Genomic DNA, 24,022 nt, shown 5'->3' with positions numbered 1-24,022 from the left:
GAGATTTTACGAAGGGACTTGTGTGACAGACACGGAGATCGAGCTATTGTGCTTGGTGTTTTGCTTGGGACGAAGCGTTGTGAAGGTTGCACTCCTGTGTGAAGCTTCAAGCCTTTTGGGATTTGAGCATTATTTAAATGTGACATCCGTTTACAACCAACTTGTGCTTACCACGTGGTTGTTGCTAAGCGGCGCGTCACATGCCATCTTCAAAGATAAGAAGCTTGATCCAAGCGGTAACCAGGTGCATGAAACATTCTTGCGTATCACGTCCGTGATACGCACACGTCACTTGATAGAAAAACGTCGGAAGTCTGCTTGCGTTTCACGTCCGTGATACGCACACGTCACCTGTTGGAGTCACGTTCTCAAGGCGTTGCTAAGCAACATCAGCGCTATCGGAAGGTTGTTTCCATGCGTCTCTCACCCGTGATACGCACACGTTACTTAGAATGGTCTTGGCTTCCTTACTCAGTGACATCCTTGCAGAGAGACCATTATACAGCGTTTCTCTTCAGTGAAACGCACACGTCGATTCTTTTGAACATTTGAAGGTATTTGTTTGGTTCTTCAGCGATACGCTCTTCCAGGCATTTTTCTTTGCGTGCCATTTCAGTGACACGCACACTTATAATTTTAAAGAATTGGTCTCCAGGAATGTAAACAACAATTACATTTTTAGGTCTTGCCTGACCCAGCGCATGCGCTGGTCTGGCAAGACATTTTGTGAGGGCTCTAAAAAGTGCTACCAGGCCAGCCTAGAGCTACAGTGCATGTGCGCGGGCGCGCGCATCACACTTTACCGCGATTACTTTCACTTTCGCGGCCGCTTTGATGTCTGATCGCGATCACTTTTGCGGTCGCACGGCCACTTTGATGTTCTCCGTGAGGCTTCAATAGATTGCAGCAGTTACAACAAGCATTGGCATAGCCAATAGGTCTCGCTTTTGGGACATTATAAGTGTTAAGTTATGCAACTGTTGCATGGCTAAACACTTATAAGGTCCCAAAGGCGAGACCTATTGGCTATGCCAATGCTTGTTATTATTTTTCTTTTGGTGCAACAACCTGCATTTTGTGTTGGCAACACGCTATGTTTGCTGGAATTTGTCCTGAATCAACTGTTATCGTTTGTGTTATCACAGTTAACCTAATTTAATATTATAATTTATATTGAGTGACAACAATTGTTGGGATGTTTGTGCAACTATTGTGTTAGTGCTTTTGTAGTACAATATTATTATATTTTTGTGGTTGACCATCATACTGCATAGAAGGAATTGTTTCTATAAATAAAAAAATAACAAAAATAAAAAGAGAAAAGGGCAGCAAATATGCAGAATGTAACGGCACCTCAGTTTTTTCTATCATCACCGGGAGACCCACCAATAAAATGGCAAAAATGGCATAAAGTCTTTGAAAGATATGCCAGGGTGTGTGGATCTTCTTTAAGTGCTGAGAGAAAGACTGTGTTGTTGCTACATTGCCTGGGATCTGAAGGCCAAGATGTCTTTGACCACCTACCTGAGATTGATGATAGGAGCCTCAATGAATATGAAATATGAATAGCTAAGTTGGACTTGCATTACCTACCGAAGGTCAGTACTATTCTTGAAAGGTACCATTTTGGACGTAGATCTCAATCGGAGGATGAAACTATTGAAAATTACATTACATCTCCTAGAAAACTGGCATCATCATGCAAGTTTGGTCCAACCCTAGAAGAAAGGATTAGAGATCAATTTATGTTGCGGGTAAGAGAAGAGCTTTGGCAAAAGGATGAACCTACCCTTGAGGAGGTTCTGGTAGATTGCGAAAAGGATAGAACATTCTATTAAGTGTGCGGAAGTCATTAAGAAAGACTCTGAGAAGAAAGAAAAAAGTTCAGTACAGATGGTCAAACATAATACAAAAGAAAGTGAGGGACAGAAAGTAATTAAAAGAAGAGATACACTGTCTGTTAATAATAGTAAGTTTAGTTTGACCCAAGCTAAATGTTACCGTTGTGGTAAGATGGGTCATCTAGCTAATGACAAACGATGTCCAGGATGTAAGGCTACCTGTAGTAAATGTAAAAAAAAAGGGCCATTTTACTGTGGCATGTAAAGCTGGAACTTACAAAGGGAAGGTTAATGAAATATTTTGCGATGCAAATGATATGTATGAGTCATTTGAGGAAGTAGATTGTGGTCAGATTCAAGTGCAATCTATTCATAATGCAGAAAGTAAGAGTTGCCCACTTGATGAAATTATGGTAGAAGGGAAAGGCACAAATGTACTTTTTGATTTTGGTGCAAAAATAACTATAGTTTCTAAAGAGTTTTATTTAAATGAAGTGAAAGAGAAAATAAAGGTTTTTCCACCAGACATTAGGTCTTTCGCATATGGAGGGGAACCAATTAAGCTTTTTGGATTTTTCTGGGGTTTTCTTGAGTATAAGCACAGACTTACAAATGCGAAAATATATATCTCACAGAAAGGGGACAGCATTCTGAGCTGGTTCCACCAAAGGGATCTTGGAGTAATTTTAGACTCCAATTCTTCACCCCCCATTTTACTCAAACAGAATTTTAATCCTGATACAATTGCTAGTGTAGACAGTGATTCCAACAAGATTTTCACAAAAATGCTAACAGAAAGATTTCCAAGGGTTCTTTGTGAAACGTTAGGATGCTTAAAGAATTTCTTTCATCACATTTGTCTAGTTGAGGGTGCAAAACCAGTTTCCAGTAAGGTACGAAGTGTCCCCATTAATGTGAAGGAACAAGTACAGACGGAGCTAGAACAATTAAAACACGATGGCATCATTGAGGAGGTTGAAGCCACACAATAGCTTGCTCCGGTCGTAGCCGCTAAAAAGGCCCATGGTTCTCTTCGGCTCTGTGTAGACCATAGGGAACTGAACAAGAATGTGGTGGTAGATCGGTATCCTCTTCCCAAATTTACGGATATGTTAATGCTGTTAAAGGGTGCTAAGGTTTTTAGTACAATAGACTTGAAATCTGCATATCATCAGATTAGATTGGATGAGGAGTCGAAGGACTTAACAGCTTTTGTTACTCCGTTTGGCACGTTTCGTTTTGTGAGGTTACCCTTTGGATTGGTCTCAGCGGCCTCCGTTTTTCAGAGGGCTTTGGAAAAAGTATTGAAAGGGCTCTCGGGGGTAAGAATATATCAGGATGACATTCTGGTCTTTGGTCGTAATAACACAGAACATGACAAGCGATTGTTTGATGTTTTAAACAGACTTGATGTAGCGAACTTGACTATAAAGATGGAAAAATGCAATTCCAGGAGAGAGTCTATTGATTATTTAGGCCATACTATTTCTGAAGGTGGCGTTTCACCGAAGCAGAATCTGGTCAGCGCAATACAAGACATGCCTTCTCCGACCAACAAAGAAGAATTTATGAGTTTTTTGGGAATGGCAGAATATTATAGTAAGTTTATTAAAGGTTTTGCTTCCTTGTTTAGCAGTATGAGAACTCTGCTATGTAAAGGATGTGAATTTGTTTGGGATGAAAAGTGTGAAAAGGAATTTACAACCCTCAAGGAAAAATTAAGCTTGGCACCTAGATTGAGTAGTTTTGACCCAGAGAAAAAAATCTGTTTTGACAACTGATGCAAGCCTGAAAGGTTTAGGAGCTGTTTTACTACAAAGTGTTAATGGGTGTGACCAAGTTATACTTTTTCTTTCTAGTAGCTTGAGGGGAGCTGAAACACAGTATTCAGTCGTGGAAAGAGAAGCTCTTGCTGTATATTGGTCAGTAAAAAATTAAAAAATCTATTGTGGGGAAGTGAATTCGAGGTCAGAACCGATCACAAACCACTGTGAAATTTTCAAAAAAGGGGGAATTGATGCTGTCTCTAGCAGGATCACAAAATGGGTTGTTGCTCTTGAGAAAATAAAGATTATGACAAGGCCTATGTGTCCCCTATGTGTTCCCCAATGTTTCGTGTACATGCATGTACGCCATGCATTTTCCCTCAATGGCCTGTCAACCATGATGCCTATGCTATAACATGGCCTGCCATCAAGTCTCCCATGAGAGAAACGACAAATCTGCACTGAGGCCTACACGTTTTGCATCATGTTTTCCTGCACTCGTGTCATTTTCATGAAAGCCCATTTTGTGGCTCAGCCGGAGCCCGAAAAGAGGTTTCAGGCCTCAGACGCTCTGAGAGCTGCAGCTGCATATCCTTGGCCTCGCACACTTGGGCCTCAGCCAAAGGGGGCCAGTCCGGGGTGCAGAGATAGTATTGAGCACGGTTATCTGCTTACTCCTACTGAATCACATTCTTGCCTGGAAAAGGAGGAATAAACAAAACCCGCCTGCAAAGGATAGAGCCTAGCCTTTCTGTCTCCTTTTCAGTGATTGCAAAGCTCACGTCAGTGAAAAGCCCATAGCCCCCATGTAAGGCCCACGCAGTGAATAAAGAAATAGAAGCCACATCGGCTCTTGGTGATGGGCAACCTATGTCACAGATAAGTTCCTGCTCCGGACTTTAGATATCAGATAATACAAGATGTGCTGGTCGTCCTGACACTGAAGGCCTCTCTTCCAGACTCCCCGACTGCACAGCAACCTTCCCCCAGTTACACGTCAGTTACACGTCATGCTCGAGTTGAGCACAAGTAAGGCAAAGTTCCAGTAAAGTTCCAGCTGATCACACAACCCCCTCCAGGTACCCACCCACCTATGACACTCATCTATGACTCATCAAGTGGACGCCCACATGGACGCCCACCTTCACGCCTACTTACACGCCCACATGCTCTTATCTCATTCTCTCTTGCTCTGCCTGAAGCGCTCCTGCTTACGTATAATATTGAATGTATATATACTGTACTCTGTGAATGAAGTTTCAGAAGACCCTTCCTGATCCCTCGTGGTGATGGAACCATTCTCCCTATAACTCGAGTTATTGGGATAAAGCCCTTTTGAACCTGATACCACGGACTCAGCCTCTTGCTTTATGCATGATCCTATTGATACCTATAGAAATTATGAGTGCGTAATACTTTATTTACGACATTTTATGGCGCCCGAACAGGGACGAATCCCCTTCCCCACGCGCCGGAGATGAAGGTCCAGTTTTGCCCCCTTCTACAGCCGTGACGGACTTCAAGTGCGCACGTCGCGGGTTTTCCCGCCAACTCCCTCAGGCCAACGGAGGAGACGGACTGCGACCAGGCATCCATACGAGGCGGTGAGGATTGCGGATCGTCCCGACCCAGAGCCCACCCTGCGAGAGAGCTGTGTCCGAGGTTTCTAGAGATCCGCCAAAGATACGCCATTCCCGCGCATGCGCAGCGTCGAGTGTCCGAGGCCTTCAAGTTCTGCTTCCCGGTGAGTTTCATGGGGGTTGCATAAAGACGGGTTCATTTAATGAACACGGTAAAGACGTGTCTCACTTGTGAGACCGGTATGGTTGTGCTGTATTCCAGTGCATAGAGTTTTCAAGTATTCAAGTATACAAGTGCATGCATAGAGTCATTCAAGTATTCAAGTATTCAAGTATTCAGGGGCACCGATTCAACTGTATGAATGTTATTGTCTTAGTCAGGTTCAGTTAGGTTTGAATGTGTCAGGTTTGTATGTAAGATTGTTTCATTGTGATTTTGTTTTTGGTTACATTTCAACATGCCGTTGTTTTCGAAACTGTGTAAAATAGGTACTAGGAAAGGTGTATTAGAGGAATCAGTTAACATTCCGCCTAGAGACACACCTGGACATTTCATGTACTGTAAACATGGTTTAGAAGCCGTGTTGTTTTTAGAGCTATGGGTGGATTACACGAAGGATTTAGAGACACAGTATAGATGGCCTATCACGGGAACGTGGGATGCGGAATGCATTATGAAGGTAGAGGAAGAGCTATGGAAGAGAAAATGTAGACCTGCTCAGAAGGATGCCATTGAGTTTTGGCGCAAGGAGTCACATAGAAGAACAGAGAAAGAGTTCCACAAAGCAGAGAGAAGTAGACAGGAGTCTGAAAAAGCCAAAGAAAAAAAAGTTACAGGAGGAAGGGGAGCGGGTCAAAAGAGAACAGGCTGAAAGAGAAAGAAATACTGTCGTTGCTGGTATTTATCCCGTCCTTTCAGAGGAACTAGCAAGAGTGGCCCCAGTAGAAAGACCCGTTAGAGTGCCACCACAAGTACCCCGAAAAATAAGACCAACAGCATCCGAAGCGTTTGTTACCGCCTACCTAGAGGAATCCCCACCAGCATACCTAGACGGACCTTTCCCTGCACCCCCAACACAGGCCCAGCTCCAGGAGCTCGAGGACGGCGGGGAGGGATCCGGGACAGCATCAGGAGGGGGGCCGACTGTAAAAGTAGACATCTCCGAATGTATATACGATCCAGATCCAGGAAAGGGCAATATGCTCGTGATTTCACTAAGACTTAGACAAGCAGTCGCATATTTGGAAAAATTACCAGATATGGATAAATACCTAAAGAAAATGTACAATTTCATAAGAACAGGGGAGGGTCCTGAGTGCATAGCAGAGGCCACACAAAACAGAAAAGTAATTATTAAGAACTATATCCTTCGTTTCCTAATTAACTGTCTGATCAGGGAAAAAGACGAAGGTGACGGGGACGTACACCCTTGTTATATAGGTTGGAGTGATCATATAGATGCCGGTCAACATGATAAATCAGGACAGACAGACAGCATGTTGACCAAAATCCGAAAGGCAATAATAGCCTCACACGAAGCAGGACCGGACGGAAAGGCTGAGTCATCCTCTGATGACGAAGCCGGGGTCAAAGACAAAGTACTATACGTGGGCCATGCCCAAGGGCCTCAATTACCATAAGCAGGGAACGGCTATAAAAGAAAGATATTCCCTTGAAAGTTTATTCCAAACTACAGAAAAGGCCCTGAATAGATGGATAGGTAACGACCAGCCCCTCACCCCGACCGAAAAAGAATTAGCACGGTCAGCGACCCTGTGGGTGTCCCAATATGATACATATAATAATGATATAGTAGCCCAAAGGTTCTTGAGCCTCCCACCAAACGAACAGCGCATAGCTGGTGTTTACATGGTCCAACATTTGATTACGTTGTCAAAAGGAAATTGAGAGGGGTGTAGCTAGAGAAAGAGCAACACCTGTGATTTGATGACACCCCTAATGTACAAAGTGTTAACGAAAAATAATTAGTGATCGGTTAAAAGTTTAGCTTGAGAAAAAATTGTGGGTATTTCGAATTTGCAAATTGTTCAAGAATACAGGTTTGTGTTCTTGGTGGTTCAGTGAGCCAATGTGCTGGGTCCAGACGGTTGTGGGTCCTGATTCACGCTGAACATGCAGAGACTCCCACCTATTAGAGGTTGATAAAATAAGTACCATTGTGCGAAGTAATACCCAATCTCTGCTCTGTGCTAGTAAGTTATGTGCTGTACATTATTCACCGTGAGCGTTTTACTAATCTGAGATTGGAAAAATAAGATTACGATCCCCTGAAAACAAATTGTATATCAAAAAAATTTTTTCAATAGGGCGAATTATTGCAGTTTATATGGAATTGGGAAGACTTTTTGTTTTTGACAGCTTCAGAGTCAGGAGAAGGTGGGGGCTAAAGAGCGCAGAATGTGATGCAGAGCGCAGAATGTGATGCAGAAATCGAAGGCAGATTCTGACCTTGAAGCCTGTAAAGTGGGGGCTAGGAAAAGGAGCGGAAAACGGGAGGTGAAATCACTGCTTAGAAAGCTTCTCTGACATAGCATCTGTGTAATGCCTGCAGCCGAAGAGCCTTGAGGGCCAGGAGTAGATAGAAAACAGATGGCTGGAAGCCCAGGCTCAAGCCGGGCTGAGGGGCTATTTTTAGCTTCTCTGATACAGACAGGGCAGCTGAGAAATGAAACTCGAGAAGCCTTCCTTTGTTCTATTCTGTGCAAGACTAGTGCCCCGAGGAAATGTCTATGGAAGACTGTTGTTTTTCTTTCTTAACTACTGTTGAATTGATTCTAGAACAAAAAGTAAAATGATGCTCTTGCTTGAAAATTTAAGGGCTATATGCCTATATAAAAATGATTTTCAAATTCAGACAATTTTCACAGTGGAAATTGTGGCCCAAAGCTGCCACCAGTTGACTGGCAAGATGATAACAGTTAAGTAATGGAGATTTATTTTTGCGCATTATGTTTTGTCTTTTGATTAAAAGTTATAAGTGTTATTTTGTCTGTTATGGGATATGTCTTTCTTTTTTGTGTGCTGTGTTTCTCTTCCGTCCACAGAGTATCCATGGATTATTCTGGGTGGTTTTAAGGCTGACAAGACACAGGGTTTGATAGTGTTTGACAGCAGTGAAATCTGTTTCAGATTTCCTCCTGTCAAAAAGGGGGGAAGGAGGAAAATATTGGCTTCCTGCTGGCCCCTGAGGAGGTTCGCTTCCCGCTAGCCCCTTAGAAATTAAGCCCCTTGGAAATTAAATTAGCCCCCTTAGAAATTAAGCCAAGGAAATAGGTATGTTGCTCTTCCCTTTTCTCATGTTTTATTGTGATCTTTCAGGGGAATTAGTTGTGGGCAGTTTTTTTTGTTCTACTAAACTTAGGCGAAATGAGTAGTTCTTCATTAACTAGTCTGTGTGAATACACTCACAATCTTTACTAGGAGCTGATGTTGAGTAATTTGGATTAGGACAAAGCAGTTTTTTTTTTCTCTGACGTTATTTCAACCACACATAGAGATCAGACGATGCAACATACTGAATCCTGCTACTCTTTTGCCCTCCAGTACAGAAAACGTTCCACCACATGACTGTGTTGAAGTGATACATACCGTGACTAACAAGACTTGACAGATGTTGCACTCCCAGACCCTGACCTAACACTCTATGTTGACGGCTCATGCATGAGGACGGGGGCGGGAGAATTAGTGGCAGCATATGCAGCGACCACTGCTACTGAAATCATAGAGACTAAAAGAATAGACATACTGTCAGCACAAGCAGCAGAGCTCATCGCTCTGACACAAGCATGCATAAGAGCTAAGCACTTGAGAGTAAACATTTACACCGATTCACAATATGCATTCGGGGTAGTTCACAATTTTGGAGTACTATGGAGAGAAAGAGGTTTCTTGACCTCTCACGGGGCCAAGATACAGCATGGCCCCCTTATACAAGCCCTTCTGGAAGCAATACATTTACCGACAGCCATAGCTATCCTGAAATGCAAAGCACATACTAAAGCCACAGATACCATTTCTCAAGGCAATGATCTGGCAGACCGAACTGCTAAACAGACAGCTCAGACCCCACTAGACATGACGAACTCACAGATACCATCAATGACCAAAGCCATGACAGTCAGGGATCCTTCCAGGGATGTACAAGACATACAGACACATGCTACTCTAGACGAATTAAAGAAATGGTCGGAACAAGGAGGGGTACTGACTGATCAGGGTTGGATGACTAAGGGCAAAGAAACATGGTTTCTTCCTGATTCGATGGTACAAATGATAATAAATACCGCACATAGTCCTGCACACTTAGGAGAGAAAGCAATGCTAGACAGCTTACAGAATATCTGGTTCAACAAGCACCTGCGTGCAGCAGCGAAACAAAAAGTCAGAACATGTATGATCTGTTGCCAATTCAATCCAGGTAAAGGCATTCCGGTGGAACAAGGTGGATTCCATCCACCTGACCATCCTTTTGAAGTCCTCCAAATGGATTATATCCAAATGAACAGATGTAGAGGTTACAAATATGCCTTGGTAGTTGTATGTGCACTCACAAGATGGACAGAAGCCTATCCAGTCCCTGATTATACTGCTGTAACTACCGCCAGACAATTGGTGCGAGAGTTTTTCCCACGTTATGGATTACCGCGTGTCGTATATTCCGACAACGGTCAGCCTTTCTCCTCTGAACTCATGAAGCAGGTGTCCCTTCTGTTAGGGTATACCTGGAAGTTTCATTGTGTGCGACATCCTGAAGCAGCAGGCCTTGTAGAAAGGCACAATCAGACCTTAAAGACAGAACTAGCAAAGATTTGTGCAGAAAAAGGTGTAGATTGGATGGTAGCCCTGCCGGTTGCCCTCTTTTACATGCGAATGGTAGCCCATTCTAGAACTGGCTTATCTCCTTACGAAGTGGTCTTTGGTAGACCACCGAATATGTGGGGCACTCCGATGCCTAAAAAGATTACTGATGTTGATAGTAACATGCTGACAGATTACCTGGCTTCCTTGATGTCTGCACTACTCTCTTGTCGTTCGCAGGTTGCCGCCGCCTTCCCTGACAACACCCAGGTCAAGGAACACTCCATCGCTCCTGGGGATTATATTTTAATAAGGAACTTTGACAGGACGAGCCCTCTTGAGCCGAGGTGGAAGGCGCCGAAGTTAGTGCTATTGACCACAAGGACAGCCGTTAAAGTCGAAGGACGGAAAGGATGTCTGCATATACACCACTGCAAGCGCTACTTCGGGAATAACGACTCTTTTAAAAAGGAAACAAACTTTTCAGACTTTGAGCCCCCTTTACTAGAGGAGACTCCTCAGCAGGAGTACAAAGCTAAACTTAGATCTAGAAAGCCAGACCCCGTTTGATCAATTAAGTCCACTAGGTGGTGAATCGGTTGAACATGTATTCTGACTTGCATAAGATCTCGGACAATGATAATCATAAAAAGAGCAAGATGAAAAGCAAATACTGTAAAATATTACGTGGTAGATGTATAGTGACTTTGATTTTTCTATCTCTTCTGTGCATCACGATAATATGTATCAGCTTAATACTACATGCTATTTTTCCTCCTATTGCCTCACTCTTACACTCCTCCACTAATGATACCATAAAGCACACATTTAGTGATCTGCCATCCTATGAGCTATCCTATCGACTTGCCCTGCGCAACAATACCTTTATTCAGATGCTGCACCATTCACATCAGACTAACAATGCTACAGACTGCTGGGTCTGTGGCCGACTTCCCCCGTATCAGAAGGTGAAGGGAGTGTTGCCTCTTTTCCCTTTTCCGTTCTCCCATAATGGTTCTTGCGGAGCATGGTTTGCCTTAATGACATCAATCAACGGTGATGCCAAAGAATGTCAAGACAAGGAGTGTAGGGGTGACTGGGTATGGGGTAACTTGAATAAAGTCATGAATGAAGCATGTTTCCCAGACGAAGAAGGTCTTCCCCAAAGAAAAGGTACAGATCTAGAAAATGAAGAGTATCAGCAAGGAAATGCGACCCTCGACTTTATAATGTTGAATGTCAAGCCCATACACAATGTAGGTCCATCCTCAATTACAGTCCTGCCAGTAAAAGGGGACTTGTGTGTCAGAAAAGAAGGCTCAGTACATTTGGGGCACAGCGAGTGTAATACTATAATAGAGTTTAAAGACAAAGGAAAGTCCTATTTCAGAGCATCACGACACACCTACTTTACTTGTGGCCAGACAGCCTATGTACAGCTGCCCTTAGACTGGGGTGGGACGTGCTACATATCATTTCTTTTATTCCTAACAACGCACCATCTGTATACAAAGCAATAACAAGGCTCCACAAGATTGCCCAAAGCATACATCAAGTCCCAGGCACGTGGACTTGGTCCAGTTGGCTCTGGGGAGTAATATCGGCATGGGGATGGAAAGTGTTGACCGTCTGTGGGTTAATACTACTAATGGTATTCAGTTGTTGTCTATGTCTGCAGTGTGGCCCGGCCATTTGCGGCCTGTGTGCTACTGCATGAGTTCCACGTCCCCATATACAAAGCATTGAAAATGGAAAAATAATGCTGCAAGAACAGATCGACTGTCTCATGAGAATAGATGTGACATGAAGGGTCCACTAGGGGACAAGGAGGGAATGAGAAAATAAAGATTATGACAAGGCCTATGTGTCCCCTATGTGTTCCCCAACGTTTCGTGTACATGCATGTACGCCATGCATTTTCCCTCCATGGCCTGTCAACCATGATGCCTATGCTATAACATGGCCTGCCATCAAGTCTCCCATGAGAGAAACGACAAATCTGCACTGAGGCCTACACGTTTTGCATCATGTTTTCCTGCACTCGTGTCATTTTCATGAAAGCCCATTTTGTGGCTCAGCCGGAGCCCGAAAAGAGGTTTCAGGCCTCAGACGCTCTGAGAGCTGCAGCTGCGTATCCTTGGCCTCGCACACTTGGGCCTCAGCCAAAGGGGCCCAGTCCGGGGTGCCGAGATAGTATTGAGCACGGTTATCTGCTTACTCCTACTGAATCACATTCCTGCCTGGAAAAGGAGGAATAAACAAAACCCGCCTGCAAAGGATAGAGCCTTTCTGTCTCCTTTTCAGTGATTGCAAAGCTCACGTCAGTGAAAAGCCCATAGCCCCCATGTAAGGCCCACGCAGTGAATAAAGAAATAGAAGCCACATCGGCTCTTGGTGATGGGCAACCTATGTCACAGATCAGTTCCTGCTCCGGACTTTAGATATCAGATAATACAAGATGTGCTGGTCGTCCTGACACTGAAGGCCTCTCTTCCAGACTCCCCGACTGCACAGCAACCTTCCCCCAGTTACACGTCAGTTACACGTCATGCTCGAGTTGAGCACAAGTAAGGCAAAGTTCCAGTAAAGTTCCAGCTGATCACGCAACCCCCTCCAGGTACCCACCCACCTATGACACTCACCTATGACTCATCAAGTGGACGCCCACATGGACGCCCACCTTCACGCCTACTTACACGCCCACATGCTCTTATCTCATTCTCTCTTGCTCTGCCTGAAGCGCTCCTGCTTACGTATAATATTGAATGTATATATACTGTACTCTGTGAATAAAGTTTCAGAAGACCCTTCCTGATCCCTTGTGGTGATGGAACCATTCTCCCTATAACTCGAGTTATTGGAATAAAGCCCTTTTGAACCTGATACCACGGACTCAGCCTCTTGCTTTATGCATGATCCTATTGATACCTATAGAAATTATGAGTGCGTAATACTTTATTTACGACACTCTACAAGATTATAACTTTAATATGAGATATTTACCCGGTGTAAAAAACATGGTAGCTGATGCTTTATCCCGTCTAGTTGTTAAGGATAATTGTTGTTCAGAAATGGATGATGTACAAAAGGGGGTGGTGGTGATGGACGGAGCATCAGAACCAATCAAACACTCACACCCACTCAACAGATCTGGGTTTGATCCATCGCCGTTCTTTAGCTCACTCTGCCACCCCAGTTCAGACATGGCCATATGCAAATCAGTCTGACCCTGTGCCTCATGGGAACAGTCCAGCCCGAACTGCCAAGCTATGCCTTCCCTGGACCGGAAACAAGCTTCCTGATCTGTTGACTGGGTGTGAGTGTTTGATTGGTTCTGATGCTCCGTCCATCACCACCCCGTTTTGTACCGCTTTGTTCGCCATAAGTTTGCAGGGTATGCTCAGATGTGTGTCCCTTGCTCACTTTGCCACTGGATTCAAGCAAGCCTGGCTGAAGAAGGCTGAAATGCCAGAAACCAGTCCTAGGAAGCTTGTTTCCGGTCCAGGGAAGGCATGGCTTGGCAGTTCGGGCTGGACTGTTCCCATGAGGCACAGGGTCAGACTGATTTGCATATGGCCATATCTGAACTGGGGTGGCAGAGTGGACTAAAGAACGGTGATGGATCAAACCCAGATCTGTTGACTGGGTGTGAGTGTTTGGTTGGTTCTGATGCTCCGTCCATCACCACCCCCTTTTGTACCGCTTTATTCGCCATAAGTTGGCAGGGTATGCTCAGACGTGAGTCCCTTGCTCACTTTGCCGCTGGATTCAAGCAAGCCTGGCTGAAGACGGCTGAAATGCCAGAAACCGGTCCTAGGAAGCTTGTTTCCGGTCCAGGGAAGGCATGGCTTGGCAGTTCGGGCTGGACTGTTCCCATGAGGCACAGGGTCAGACTGATTTGCATATGGCCATGTCTGAACTGGATTTTGGAGGGGTATTTCTAAAGCGCAGACGTTCGCTCCGGAAGGAGCATCATGGCGCTGTAAATCCTGTAACCAGTCCACAGAGTGAAAGGAGGGGGGGCTAGATGGCAGCTTTAGTCCAGTCGTCGGAAAGATTAAAAATCCACGTTTTGAGGAGCTTCCTAAAAGGCTTCTCGAGTGTCTGAAGTCTGAGATGCCTTGGCATGCTGTTCCAGGCTTTAATAGCCAGGGTGCTGAGAGTTTTTCCGCCTTTAGACTTCAGATTGAATTTGGTGGGGGTCATGAGGTTTTCTTGTGAGGATCTGAGGGAGCGGCACGGAGTATAGTGAGGGAAGCGTCTAGACAAGTAGGACGGACCGGATTTGTTGCAGGCTCGGAAGGCTACAATGAGAATTTTGAAGAGTATTCTCTTGTGTAAGGGGAGCCAATGTAAGGTTTTAAGGGCTGTAGAAATAGAGGATTTGCGTGGAAGTTTTAAGACAAGACGGGCGGCAGTGTGCAGAACACTTTGAAGTTTCAAAAGAGTGGACTTTTTGGTCCCTGCCAGAAGACCATTACAGTAGTCCACTCGAGAGAGTATAAGGGCTACCGCCACAGTCTTTCTGGAGTCGAGCGGGAGGAAATCAAAAAACTTTCTCAGGGACTTAATTATGGCGAAGCATTTTCCTGCTACGGTCGAGACGTGGAGATCGAAAGAGAGCTCAGAGTCGAAAAGGACCCCAAGGTTTCTGGACGATGAAACTGTCTGAGGTGGAGCAGCAGAATTGTCAGGCCACCACAGGGCAGGGCAGAAAGAGGCATTCTTTCCAATGGGAAGGATCTCGGTTTTATTCGAGTTGCAGCGGAGGTGGTTAGCGTCCATCCATTGAAATACTTCTGTTAGGCAGTGTTTCAGATTGAGCTCTGCCATATTGGAATTGTCGTCTATGGGGATGATAAGCTGAGTATCGTCGGCATAGGAGGTGACGGTTATGCCGAACGATTCTATAAGGGTAAGAAGAGGGATAAGATAGATATTGAAGAGGAGGGGACTTAGGATGGAACCCTGGGGAACTCCACAGGACACCTTTTTCTCATTAGATTGGAAGGGGCCAAGGGTGACAGTTTGGTACCTGTCGCTGAGGAAAGAACTAATCCAAGATAGAGCAGAGTTGGTAACGCCGATGTCCATGAGTCTATTAATCAGAATGGAGTGGGAAATGGTGTCGAAAGCTGCCGTGAGGTCAAGAAGGATCAAAATGGCCTTCTTCCTTTGATCCTGAAGGATTTTGATGGTATCGGTCAGTTTGATCAAGGCAGTTTCGGTAGAATGTTTAGACCGGAACCCGGATTGCTGGGGGTGAAGTATGTTATGGGAATCCAGAAAGGTCTTGAGCTCCTTGTGGACTAACGGTTCAGTTATTTTACCCAACGCGGGTAGCAGGGTGATGGGGCGGAGGTTGGTCAAATCCGAAGGGGGTTTGTTCGCCTTTTTCATGAGTGGCTTAACCACACCTTTTTTCCAAGAGAGGGGAACAGAACCGGAATTGAGGGATAGGTTGATTATTTCATTGATGATGGGGTTAACTTCATCAATGATGAGGTGAAGGACCTTTGGGGGACAAGGGTCTGAGGGGGAGCCAGATTTGCAGGAAAGGATCGCTTCTCTGGTCTGAGTCAGAGTCACCGGGGTAAAGTTTTTGAGACTGTTAGCAATCAGGCGCGGTTGATCCAGATCCGGGATTGATTGAACAGGAGGGGGAGGGGGGAAGTTTTTATGGATGGAGGTGATTTTATCATCAAAGTAGTCGGAAATCTTGTCACATAGTTCTTGAGATGGGGGGATTTCCGGTTGGAGAGCTTTGGGTTTGGTGAAGGATTTTACTATTGTAAAGAGGGTTTTTTGCTTTTGGCTGGCATCCTTAATGGTGTTTACATAGTAAGTTCTTTTAGCTGATTTGATAGTTGAAAGATAGTTTTTCCTCTGTAGAATGTAATTACTACGATCGCCATTATTGTAGGTTCTGCGCCATTTACGTTCCGCTTTCCTGCAGAGGAGGTGTGCGGCTGTTAGGTCAGGCGTGTACCAGGGGGCTTTGATTTTAGTTTTCTTCAAAGTACTGTCCTGTTGATTGGGTGGGCATCGTTTTGTAATTTCTTGAGAGAGCCAGTTATTGAAACAAACTGCATCTCTATCGATGTTACCAGAGGGAGAGGGGGCATTGGTTGGGGAAAAGGGATGAAGAATAAGATTATTCTGGACAGTTTTCCAATTAATGGAGTGAACGTGTTGGCGCGTGCGTTTTTTGCAGGTAGGAGGGTGACAGCTAGAGATATGAAAGGGGATCAGACAATGATCAGTCCAAATCTGGGGAATGGGGAGCAGGGTGGAGATAGACGGGAAATTGGAGCAAACGCCGTCCAAGGTATGGCCAAGGGAGTGGGTAGGCAGCTTGACGCTTTGTTGTAGATTAAAGATATCCAATGTCTGCAGGAAGTTTCTGGTGTGAGAGTCGGCTAAGATCTCGAGGTGTAGGTTGAAATCTCCCAGCAGGGTAAAATGTGGGTAACGGAGTAGGAAGTGTCCAAGGGCATCGTTTAGGGAGTCAAGGAATTTAGCAGCATTGCCAGGTGGGCGGTAGATCAGGCCACCGGAAAAGGAGAGAGCTTCACTGAGTTTAATACAAAAACCTAGTCCCTCTACGTCAGTAAGAGGGTCAAGGCAGAAGGTGTGGCAGCTAAAGGTGTTCCTTAGGATAATTGCAACACCTCCTCCTCTACCTTTCTGTCTATCCTGTCTGTGGAAGGAGTAACCCGGGGGGAGGGCAACGGCTATGTCTGGGTTACTGTCTTCAGTGAGCCAGGACTCAGTGATCATGAGACAATCCAGGTCATGGTCAATGATGAGATCGTGAATATCCTGGCTATGTTTACACATCGACCTGGCGTTTATCAGGCCACCTGTAAAGAAAGGTCGCAGGATTTTGGGGGAGGTTGGCCGCTCGGCATCAAAGTTGAGTGTCCAGCGACATTTGTAACAGCTGGTGGAACCGAGTACTTTTGATAGATCAAGTTTACAGGGGCAGCCGAGTCCGCCTCGGAGTTGGTGGAGGTCGTTAGGAGCATACCTGATGATGGGAGGAATTTGGGCAGGAGTTCCTGCGCCTGGCGCGGTCTTGGCGCGGACGGGCGCAGACGGGCTTGCCTTAGGCGCGCCTTCGGCGCGCAAACGGCGCTCCCGCTGCGCTCGTCCGCTGCGCTTCCTATGCATGCACATTTCTAGGGAGAGTGGGCGTGGCCTCTAGTGGGCGTGGTCGGCGAGCGCACCTGGTCTAATGGCGGCCTGTTGGAAACAGCCCACTCCCACTCCGCAGGGTGGTGATGGACTCCCCGAACACACTGTGGTAGCTTGGCTCGAGTGGTCAGGAAACAGGCACCGTGCTAAGCATACAATATACCCATACAATAACCATGCGTGCATCCGTTCCAAAAACGACTCTACACCGTAAAAATTATGAAAATATTCTTCTTTATCTTTTTCTCTGAGTTGCTGATTGGAAAAATAAATAAGACAATCACAATATACAAATTTAAATAGTGCAGGTCAAATAAATACTGTCTGGAGATTCAATAAATAGGGATGATCATAAATACAAGGGACATAAATATAAGTGCAGGTAATACAGGCAATTAAATATTCTGAGGCAATAAATACTGAACCAATAAATATTGTACACCAACAAGTCCTGTGGACCAATAAATATAGTGAAGCAATAAATAGGTTAACACAATAAATACAGTGCCCCCAATAAATAATTAGAAGTATACAGCAGCACTCATGTAATCAGATCACTTTTCAATTCCTAAGGGCTGATTTGGCCCAGGCACAGCTTGTAGGGTTGTGGAAGGCTTGAGGGGTTCTACTCCCTGGCTGGGACAAGGCTGAGGCCTAAACTGAGGTAGATCAAGGGGGGAATACCAGTGCCCTGGCTTTCTCTCTCCACACAACCTCTCTAGGTTAGTCCCAATTCACCCCTGGCACAGTCAGGTTGGTTCCAGCACCTCCCTAGCCCCTTAGAGCAGTCTCTCAGGTCTCCACAGGGCCTTAGGCGCCCTCTACTCCACTTACTGCCCTTTTTCTGAGGTTCCGACGCCGCTGGAGTCGTGTCGATGCCGTGAGGCGGTTCCGGTTCGGTCTCGGCGGCCTCGGCACAATGTCAGTTCTAGACGACGCCGGTAGGCGGTTCCGGTCCGATGTCGGCGGCCTCGGTTCGATCTCGACCTCCGATTCGACGGCGTCGGGCAGTCTCTACTCGATGTCGACTTCGGGCGGCTCCGGTCCGATGGCGCTCTCGGCTTCGATGACGTCGGCCGGCCTGGCCTCGATGTCGACTTCCGGCGACTCCGGGGTGCGATCCTCACCCCCGACCTCCGGTGCTCCTCCTCTCAGGTTCCGGGCGACTCCGGAGTGCGATCCTCACTCCCGACCTCCGGTACACTTCACCTCGGTCTCCGACGACTCCGGAGGGCGGACTTCACTCCTCCGATGACGCCGCTCACTCGACCTCGGTTAACTTCCTCCTCGACCTTTGGTATTCCTCACGACCTCCGTCGGCGCCCTCTCACGACCTCAGGCGGCTCCGGGTACGACGTCTGCTTCTTCAGTCAGCGCCGCTTCTCCACCTCGGGCTCCAGGTCTTAGGCTACTCGACGCCGGACTCCAGGGAAACCAGTTTCCAGGTCAGGATCTTGCTGCTTTCTGCTTCTAAGGCCTGTTCCTGCTGTCCAGGTCCTTAGGATGAGTTTTTCTGGCTTCTTCCCACACAGGGCTACAGGCTGGGATCCATCAGTAGGGACTAGTATCAAGGGTGGGTTTATGGACCCCACTCCAGGCACAAGTTTCCACCCCTGCTGCTTCACTCCTTCCTCCTTCACTGTTGTGCTGCTCTCTCTTCACCAGTCAGGTGCCAACTGCCAGCTCCAACTGCCAACACTCTGGCTTAACCTCCCAACATTCTAAACCGCCTCCAACTGTCACAGAGTTCTGGAATGTTCTGGAAGGTGCTGGTAGGTTCCAGTGGATGCTGGTGATGTCACAGGTGGCCACCATTTTGTGCTCCAGGCCCTCAGACAGAAGTTTCAGGGGTAGGTAAAATGGCTCCCTGAATCTGCAGCAACACTAAAAAGTCTGGTGGTTCCCAAAAAGGAAAAATTCAAACAGGATTTGAGGCAAAAGTGGGACAAAATAAATAATGATGAGGAGGGACCACCCAAAGGGCTGACAGGTCTAACACGCGTCCCCCCCAGCTGAAAGTGGGGAGAGCTACCCAACCCCTTGGGAGTTCTCATCACTAAGGCGGAAATACCTTGAGAGACCGTCTGCATTGGCGTGGTCCACTCCAGGCCGATGTTCCACCTGAAAGTCCATCCCCTGTAGGGAAATAGACCACCTCAACAACTTGGGATTCTCCCCCTTCATCTGCATCAGCCAACGAAGGGGTCTGTGGTCGGTCTGAACTAGGAAGTGCGATCCAAACAGGTATGGCCGCAACTTCTTCAGAGCCCATACCACTGCAAAGGCTTCACGCTCTATTGCACTCCACTTCTGTTCCCTGGGAAGTAGTCTCCGGGATAGGAAGACCACGGGTTGATCCAGACCCTCTTCGTTGAGTTGCGATAACACTGCCCCAATGCCATGTTCTGATGCATCTGTCTGGACAATGAACTCCTTGGAAAAGTCTGGGGCCCTTAAGACCGGGGCCTCGCACATGGCTTTCTTCAATCTCTCAAAGGCTTGCTGACAGGCCTCCGTCCAGACTACCCGTCGAGGTTGTTTCTTGGACGTGAGCTCCGTGAGGGGGGCTACGATAGTACCGTACCCCTTCACGAAGCGGCGGTAATATCCCGTGAGGCCCAAAAATGCTCGGACCTCAGTCTGTGTCTTGGGGGGTTCCCAGGCCATGATGGCCTCGATCTTCGCCTGGAGGGGTTGCACCGCTCCCCTACCCACCAAGTGTCCAAGGTACACTACCGACCCCTGCCCGATCTGGCACTTGCTGGCCTTGATCGTCAATCCAGCTTGTCTCAGGGCCTGGAGAACAGCTTGCAGGTGACGCAAGTGATCCTCCCAGCTGTTACTGAAGACGGCTATGTCATCCAGATAAGCAGCAGAGAAACTCTCCATTCCGGTGAGGATCTGGTTTACCAGGCGCTGAAACGTGGCAGGTGCGTTCTTGAGCCCAAAGGGCATCACACAGAACTGGTAGTGGCCATTGGGCGTGGAGAAGGCTGACCTTTCCCTTGCTCCATCAGTCAACGAGATCTGCCAGTACCCTGAAGTAAGGTCAAAGGTACTTAGATATTGGGCAGCTCCCAGCCGGTCAATCAATTCATCCGCCCTAGGGATCGGATGAGCATCAGTTTTTGTCACTGAATTCAGTCCCCGGTAGTCCACACAGAACCTCAGTTCTGGTTGGGCACCCGGTGGTGCAGCTTTCGGTACTAACACCACCGGACTAGACCAGGGGCTGCTAGAAGGTTCAATCACTCCTAGCTCCAGCATCTTAGTGACTTCACTATGAATGCTGGCCTTCACCTTGTCTGACATCCGGTAGATCTTGGACTTCACAGGTGGGCTGTCTCCTGTGTCCACGTCATGGACGCACAGGTGAGTCCTACCCGGGACAAGGGAGAACAACGAAGAGTACTGCCCCAGGACCTGGCGACAGTCCTCCTGCTGTTCAGGAGTTAGAGTTGGGGAGAGAATCACTCCCTTCACCGACCCATCCTTTTCTTGAGACGCAAACAGATCAGGGAGAGGCTCGCTTTCCACGTCCTCTCCTCCGTCAGTCACCATCATCAAGATGACTTCGGGCCTCTCGTGGTGGGGTTTGAGGCGGTTGGCATGCAGCACCCGCAGGGGCTGACGAGGGGTCTTCAGGTCCACCAAGTAGGTAGCCTTACCCTTCTTCTCCAACACCTCAAAGGGTCCTGACCAGCGATCCTGGAGGGCACTAAGCTCTCCTGGTTCGATCACCCACACCTTCTGGCCAGGCTCCAACTCCACCGGGTGAGCATTGTGGTCATACCACGCCTTCATTACTGCTTGGCTGGCTTCCAAGTTGTCAGAAGCTTGCTTCCACAACTTAGCCATTTGGCTCCGGAAGGCCAGCATGTAGCTCACCACATCCTGGGGAAGCTTTCTGGGAGTTCTTTCCCATCCGTCTCTCACCAGGTTGAGAGGTCCACGTACAGGGTGCCCATACAGAAGCTCGAAGGGGCTGAAGCCCACTCCCTTCTGTGGCACTTCCCTGTAGGAAAAAAGTAAACAGGGTAGGAGGACGTCCCATTTCCTCCGCAGGCTTTCAGGCAGACTTCTGATCATGCCTTTCAAGGTTTTGTTAAACCTCTCCACCAGACCATTGGTCTGGGGGTGGTAAGGAGTTGTGAACCGGTAGGTCAATCCACACTCCTTCCACATCGCCCGCATATATGCTGACATGAAGTTGGTCCCCCTGTCGGACACAACTTCCTTGGGAAAACCCACTCGGGTAAAGATTCCCATCAGGGCCCTAGCCACAACAGGTGCTGTTATGGTCCTCAGAGGTATTGCCTCTGGGTACCGTGTGGCATGATCCACCAGAACCAGGATAAACCGGTGACCATCTGTAGTTGGCGGATCTAATGGACCCACAATGTCGATGCCCACCCTTTCAAAGGAGGTGCTAACGACAGGAAGTGGTTCCAGGGGAGCTTTCAGCTTCACCCCTGTTTTCCCACTGGCTTGGCAAGACACACATGTCCGGCAGTAGGTATCGGACGACACTTTCATCTGAGGCCAATAAAAGTGTGGGACAAGACGGGCGAAGGTCTTGTCTTGCCCCAGGTGTCCTGCCAATGGTATCTCGTGAGCCAACTCCAGAAGGAAGGCTCGATAACGTTGAGGAACTACCAAGGCTCGTGACGATCCGTGTAGGGGTGCCTTGGGTTCACTGTAGAGGAGGCCATCCTCCCAGTAAACACTGTAGTTCCCTTCAACGTTCCCTGCTGCCTGGGCTTCGGCCTGTCGCCTCAGCCCCTCAAGGGTAGGGCACTCCCTCTGGCCCTGGCAGAATTCCTCCCTGGACGGGCCTCCCTCCACGTGCCACTCGGCCGGGATGGGTAGGTCCTCCAGGTTGGTAACGTCCCCTTCCGCAGACTCCTGGTCCACCACCTCCGGTGGCCTATCCGTCCTACGGGGTGGAGACGCCGAGGCAGGCTCCTCCTGTCCTCGGTTCTTCCCTTGACTGGCAGCTGGCTGGGCCTTTGTTCCAGGCTCCAGCCGAAATGAACTCCCTCTTCGGGTAGTCGCGGACCTTGTGCTAACACAGGCCCAGTCAGGTGTACCCAGCATCTCGGTGTGAGTCCGGTATTCCACCTCCTTCCAAGCGTTGTGCTCCGTATCATTCCCCAGCAGACAATCGACTGGCACGGCAGGGCTTACGGCAACTCGAAGTGAACCTGCAACCCCCCCCCATTCAAAGGGAACCTCGGCCACGGGATAGTGACCTGTTCTGCCGTCAGCCATCGCGGCTGGGTGGAGTACATCGGGAATTACCTGCTCTGGAGACACCAGTTGACTACGCACCATAGTCATACTGGCTCCTGTGTCTCTCAGAGCCTCCCCTCTTTGGCCGTTGATGGTGACCCACTGCCCATACTTTGCGGTATTTGCGGGCACCTGGATCTTAGGAACCATCTCCCGTTCTCCCAGGGACACTAAAGTGACACCCGCCCACTCCCTTCCCTTAGTTAAGGGCATCTCCTCCCCGAGCACTGCACTAGCTACTCCGGGGGTCTTTCCTCCAGTGGGAGGGGGTGGTCGTTTCTGGCACTTCGGATCTCCTTTATAGTGTCCAACGCCACCGCACTCGTAGCAATGGACAACCCTTGGCTGCTGACTCTGGCCAGGATTAGGGTTTCTGGGTGGGTTAGCCTTAGAGGTGAATCCTGTTCCCTTCCCTTGGAAGTTATTTTGGGGGCCTTTGGAGAACTCCTTTTTCTTTTCCCCTCCCTCTTTCTTCTGGGGGGCGCCCGGTCCGGCCTTTTGAGTATCCCCTCCAGTCCCCCTTGTGGACACCCGGGTACTAGCCCAAATGTCCGCCTCCTCAGCAAGCTTCCGGGGACTGGTCAGCTTGCTATCCACCAGGTGTTGCCGCAGTTCAGGGAAACATTTCTCGAGCAGGTGTTCCTTCAGTACTAGGTCAAACAACTCCTCGTAGTTCCTCACTTCACTGCCCTGAATCCAACCTTCCATTGCCTTCTTCGCATAGTCCAGGAAGTCCACCCAATTCTGCGTGCCCAGCTTGTGACTACCCCTGAACTTCTGTCTGTACTTTTCAGGTGTTAGTCCAAACTTTCTGATGAGCGCCAGTTTCATGGTGGGGTAGTGGGTCTGCTCATCCTCCTCGAGGGCCAATAAAGCATCCCTACCAGCTGGAGGCATGTACTTATACAATCCCCCTCCCCAGTACTTCTCTGGAACCCCATGGGCCCTCAACGAGACCTCATAGGCTGCTAGCCACTTGGCGATATCATCACCCACCCCATAGCTAGCCACTATGTCCTTTGGCAGGTAAGGTTTGGGTTCCCTGGTGATCTCTTGGGTCTGGCTGCCACCATTAGGAACAGGTTGTGCCCCGATTCTCAAGATCTGAAGATCTATTTCTTTCAGTCGCAATTCATGGGCCATCCTCTGCTCCTCCTTCTCCTTTTCCAGCCTTGCTAAGTCCCATGTGAGCTGTCTTTTCTCCCTCCGGTCCGTTAGCTCCACTTCAGACAAGCCACCGCTAGAGGCACTGCTGCCCTTCCTAGAAATGGTTCTGGGCCCTGCTGACAGGTTCCCCACCTCAGGTTGGTACATCTCAGCCCCCTCGGGGTCAGGCTCTCCATCCCTGTCTTCCTCCTCAGCCTTGCTTTCTCGGCGTGCCTCCCCCCAAGCCCTTAAGCTGGTTTGGAGTGCACCCTTCTTTGCTCCTGGGGGACAGTACACCCCCTCCCGCTGGCAAAACTCCCTGAGTTGGGCCACAGTGTACGTTTCTAGATTTTCTAGTACAAACTCCATCTTGCCCACTCA

At 47.9% G+C, this 24,022-nt stretch overlaps 1 protein-coding gene across 1 annotated transcript in view; it reads left to right on the top strand.

Annotated features, from left to right (window-relative positions):
• Nucleotides 1-539: 539 nt before the first annotated feature.
• The window catches only part of LOC146829690 (testis-expressed protein 11-like), a gene marked incomplete at its 5' end in the record, with an annotated part of 200,063 nt that continues 176,580 nt past the window's right edge, over nt 540-24,022 (top strand). The window contains one exon of the mRNA XM_085606536.1: nt 540-554. Within this exon, the coding sequence (XP_085462662.1) occupies nt 540-554 (15 nt within the window). The remainder of the gene's footprint in view (nt 555-24,022) is intronic.

The sequence above is a fragment of the Triturus cristatus genome, chromosome 5_2, assembly GCF_964204655.1.
Source record: "Triturus cristatus chromosome 5_2, aTriCri1.1, whole genome shotgun sequence".
Taxonomy (NCBI): Eukaryota; Metazoa; Chordata; class Amphibia; order Caudata; family Salamandridae; genus Triturus; species Triturus cristatus.
The sequence above is the reverse complement of the archived record's forward strand: the minus strand, read 5'-3'. Positions and strand labels throughout refer to the sequence as shown.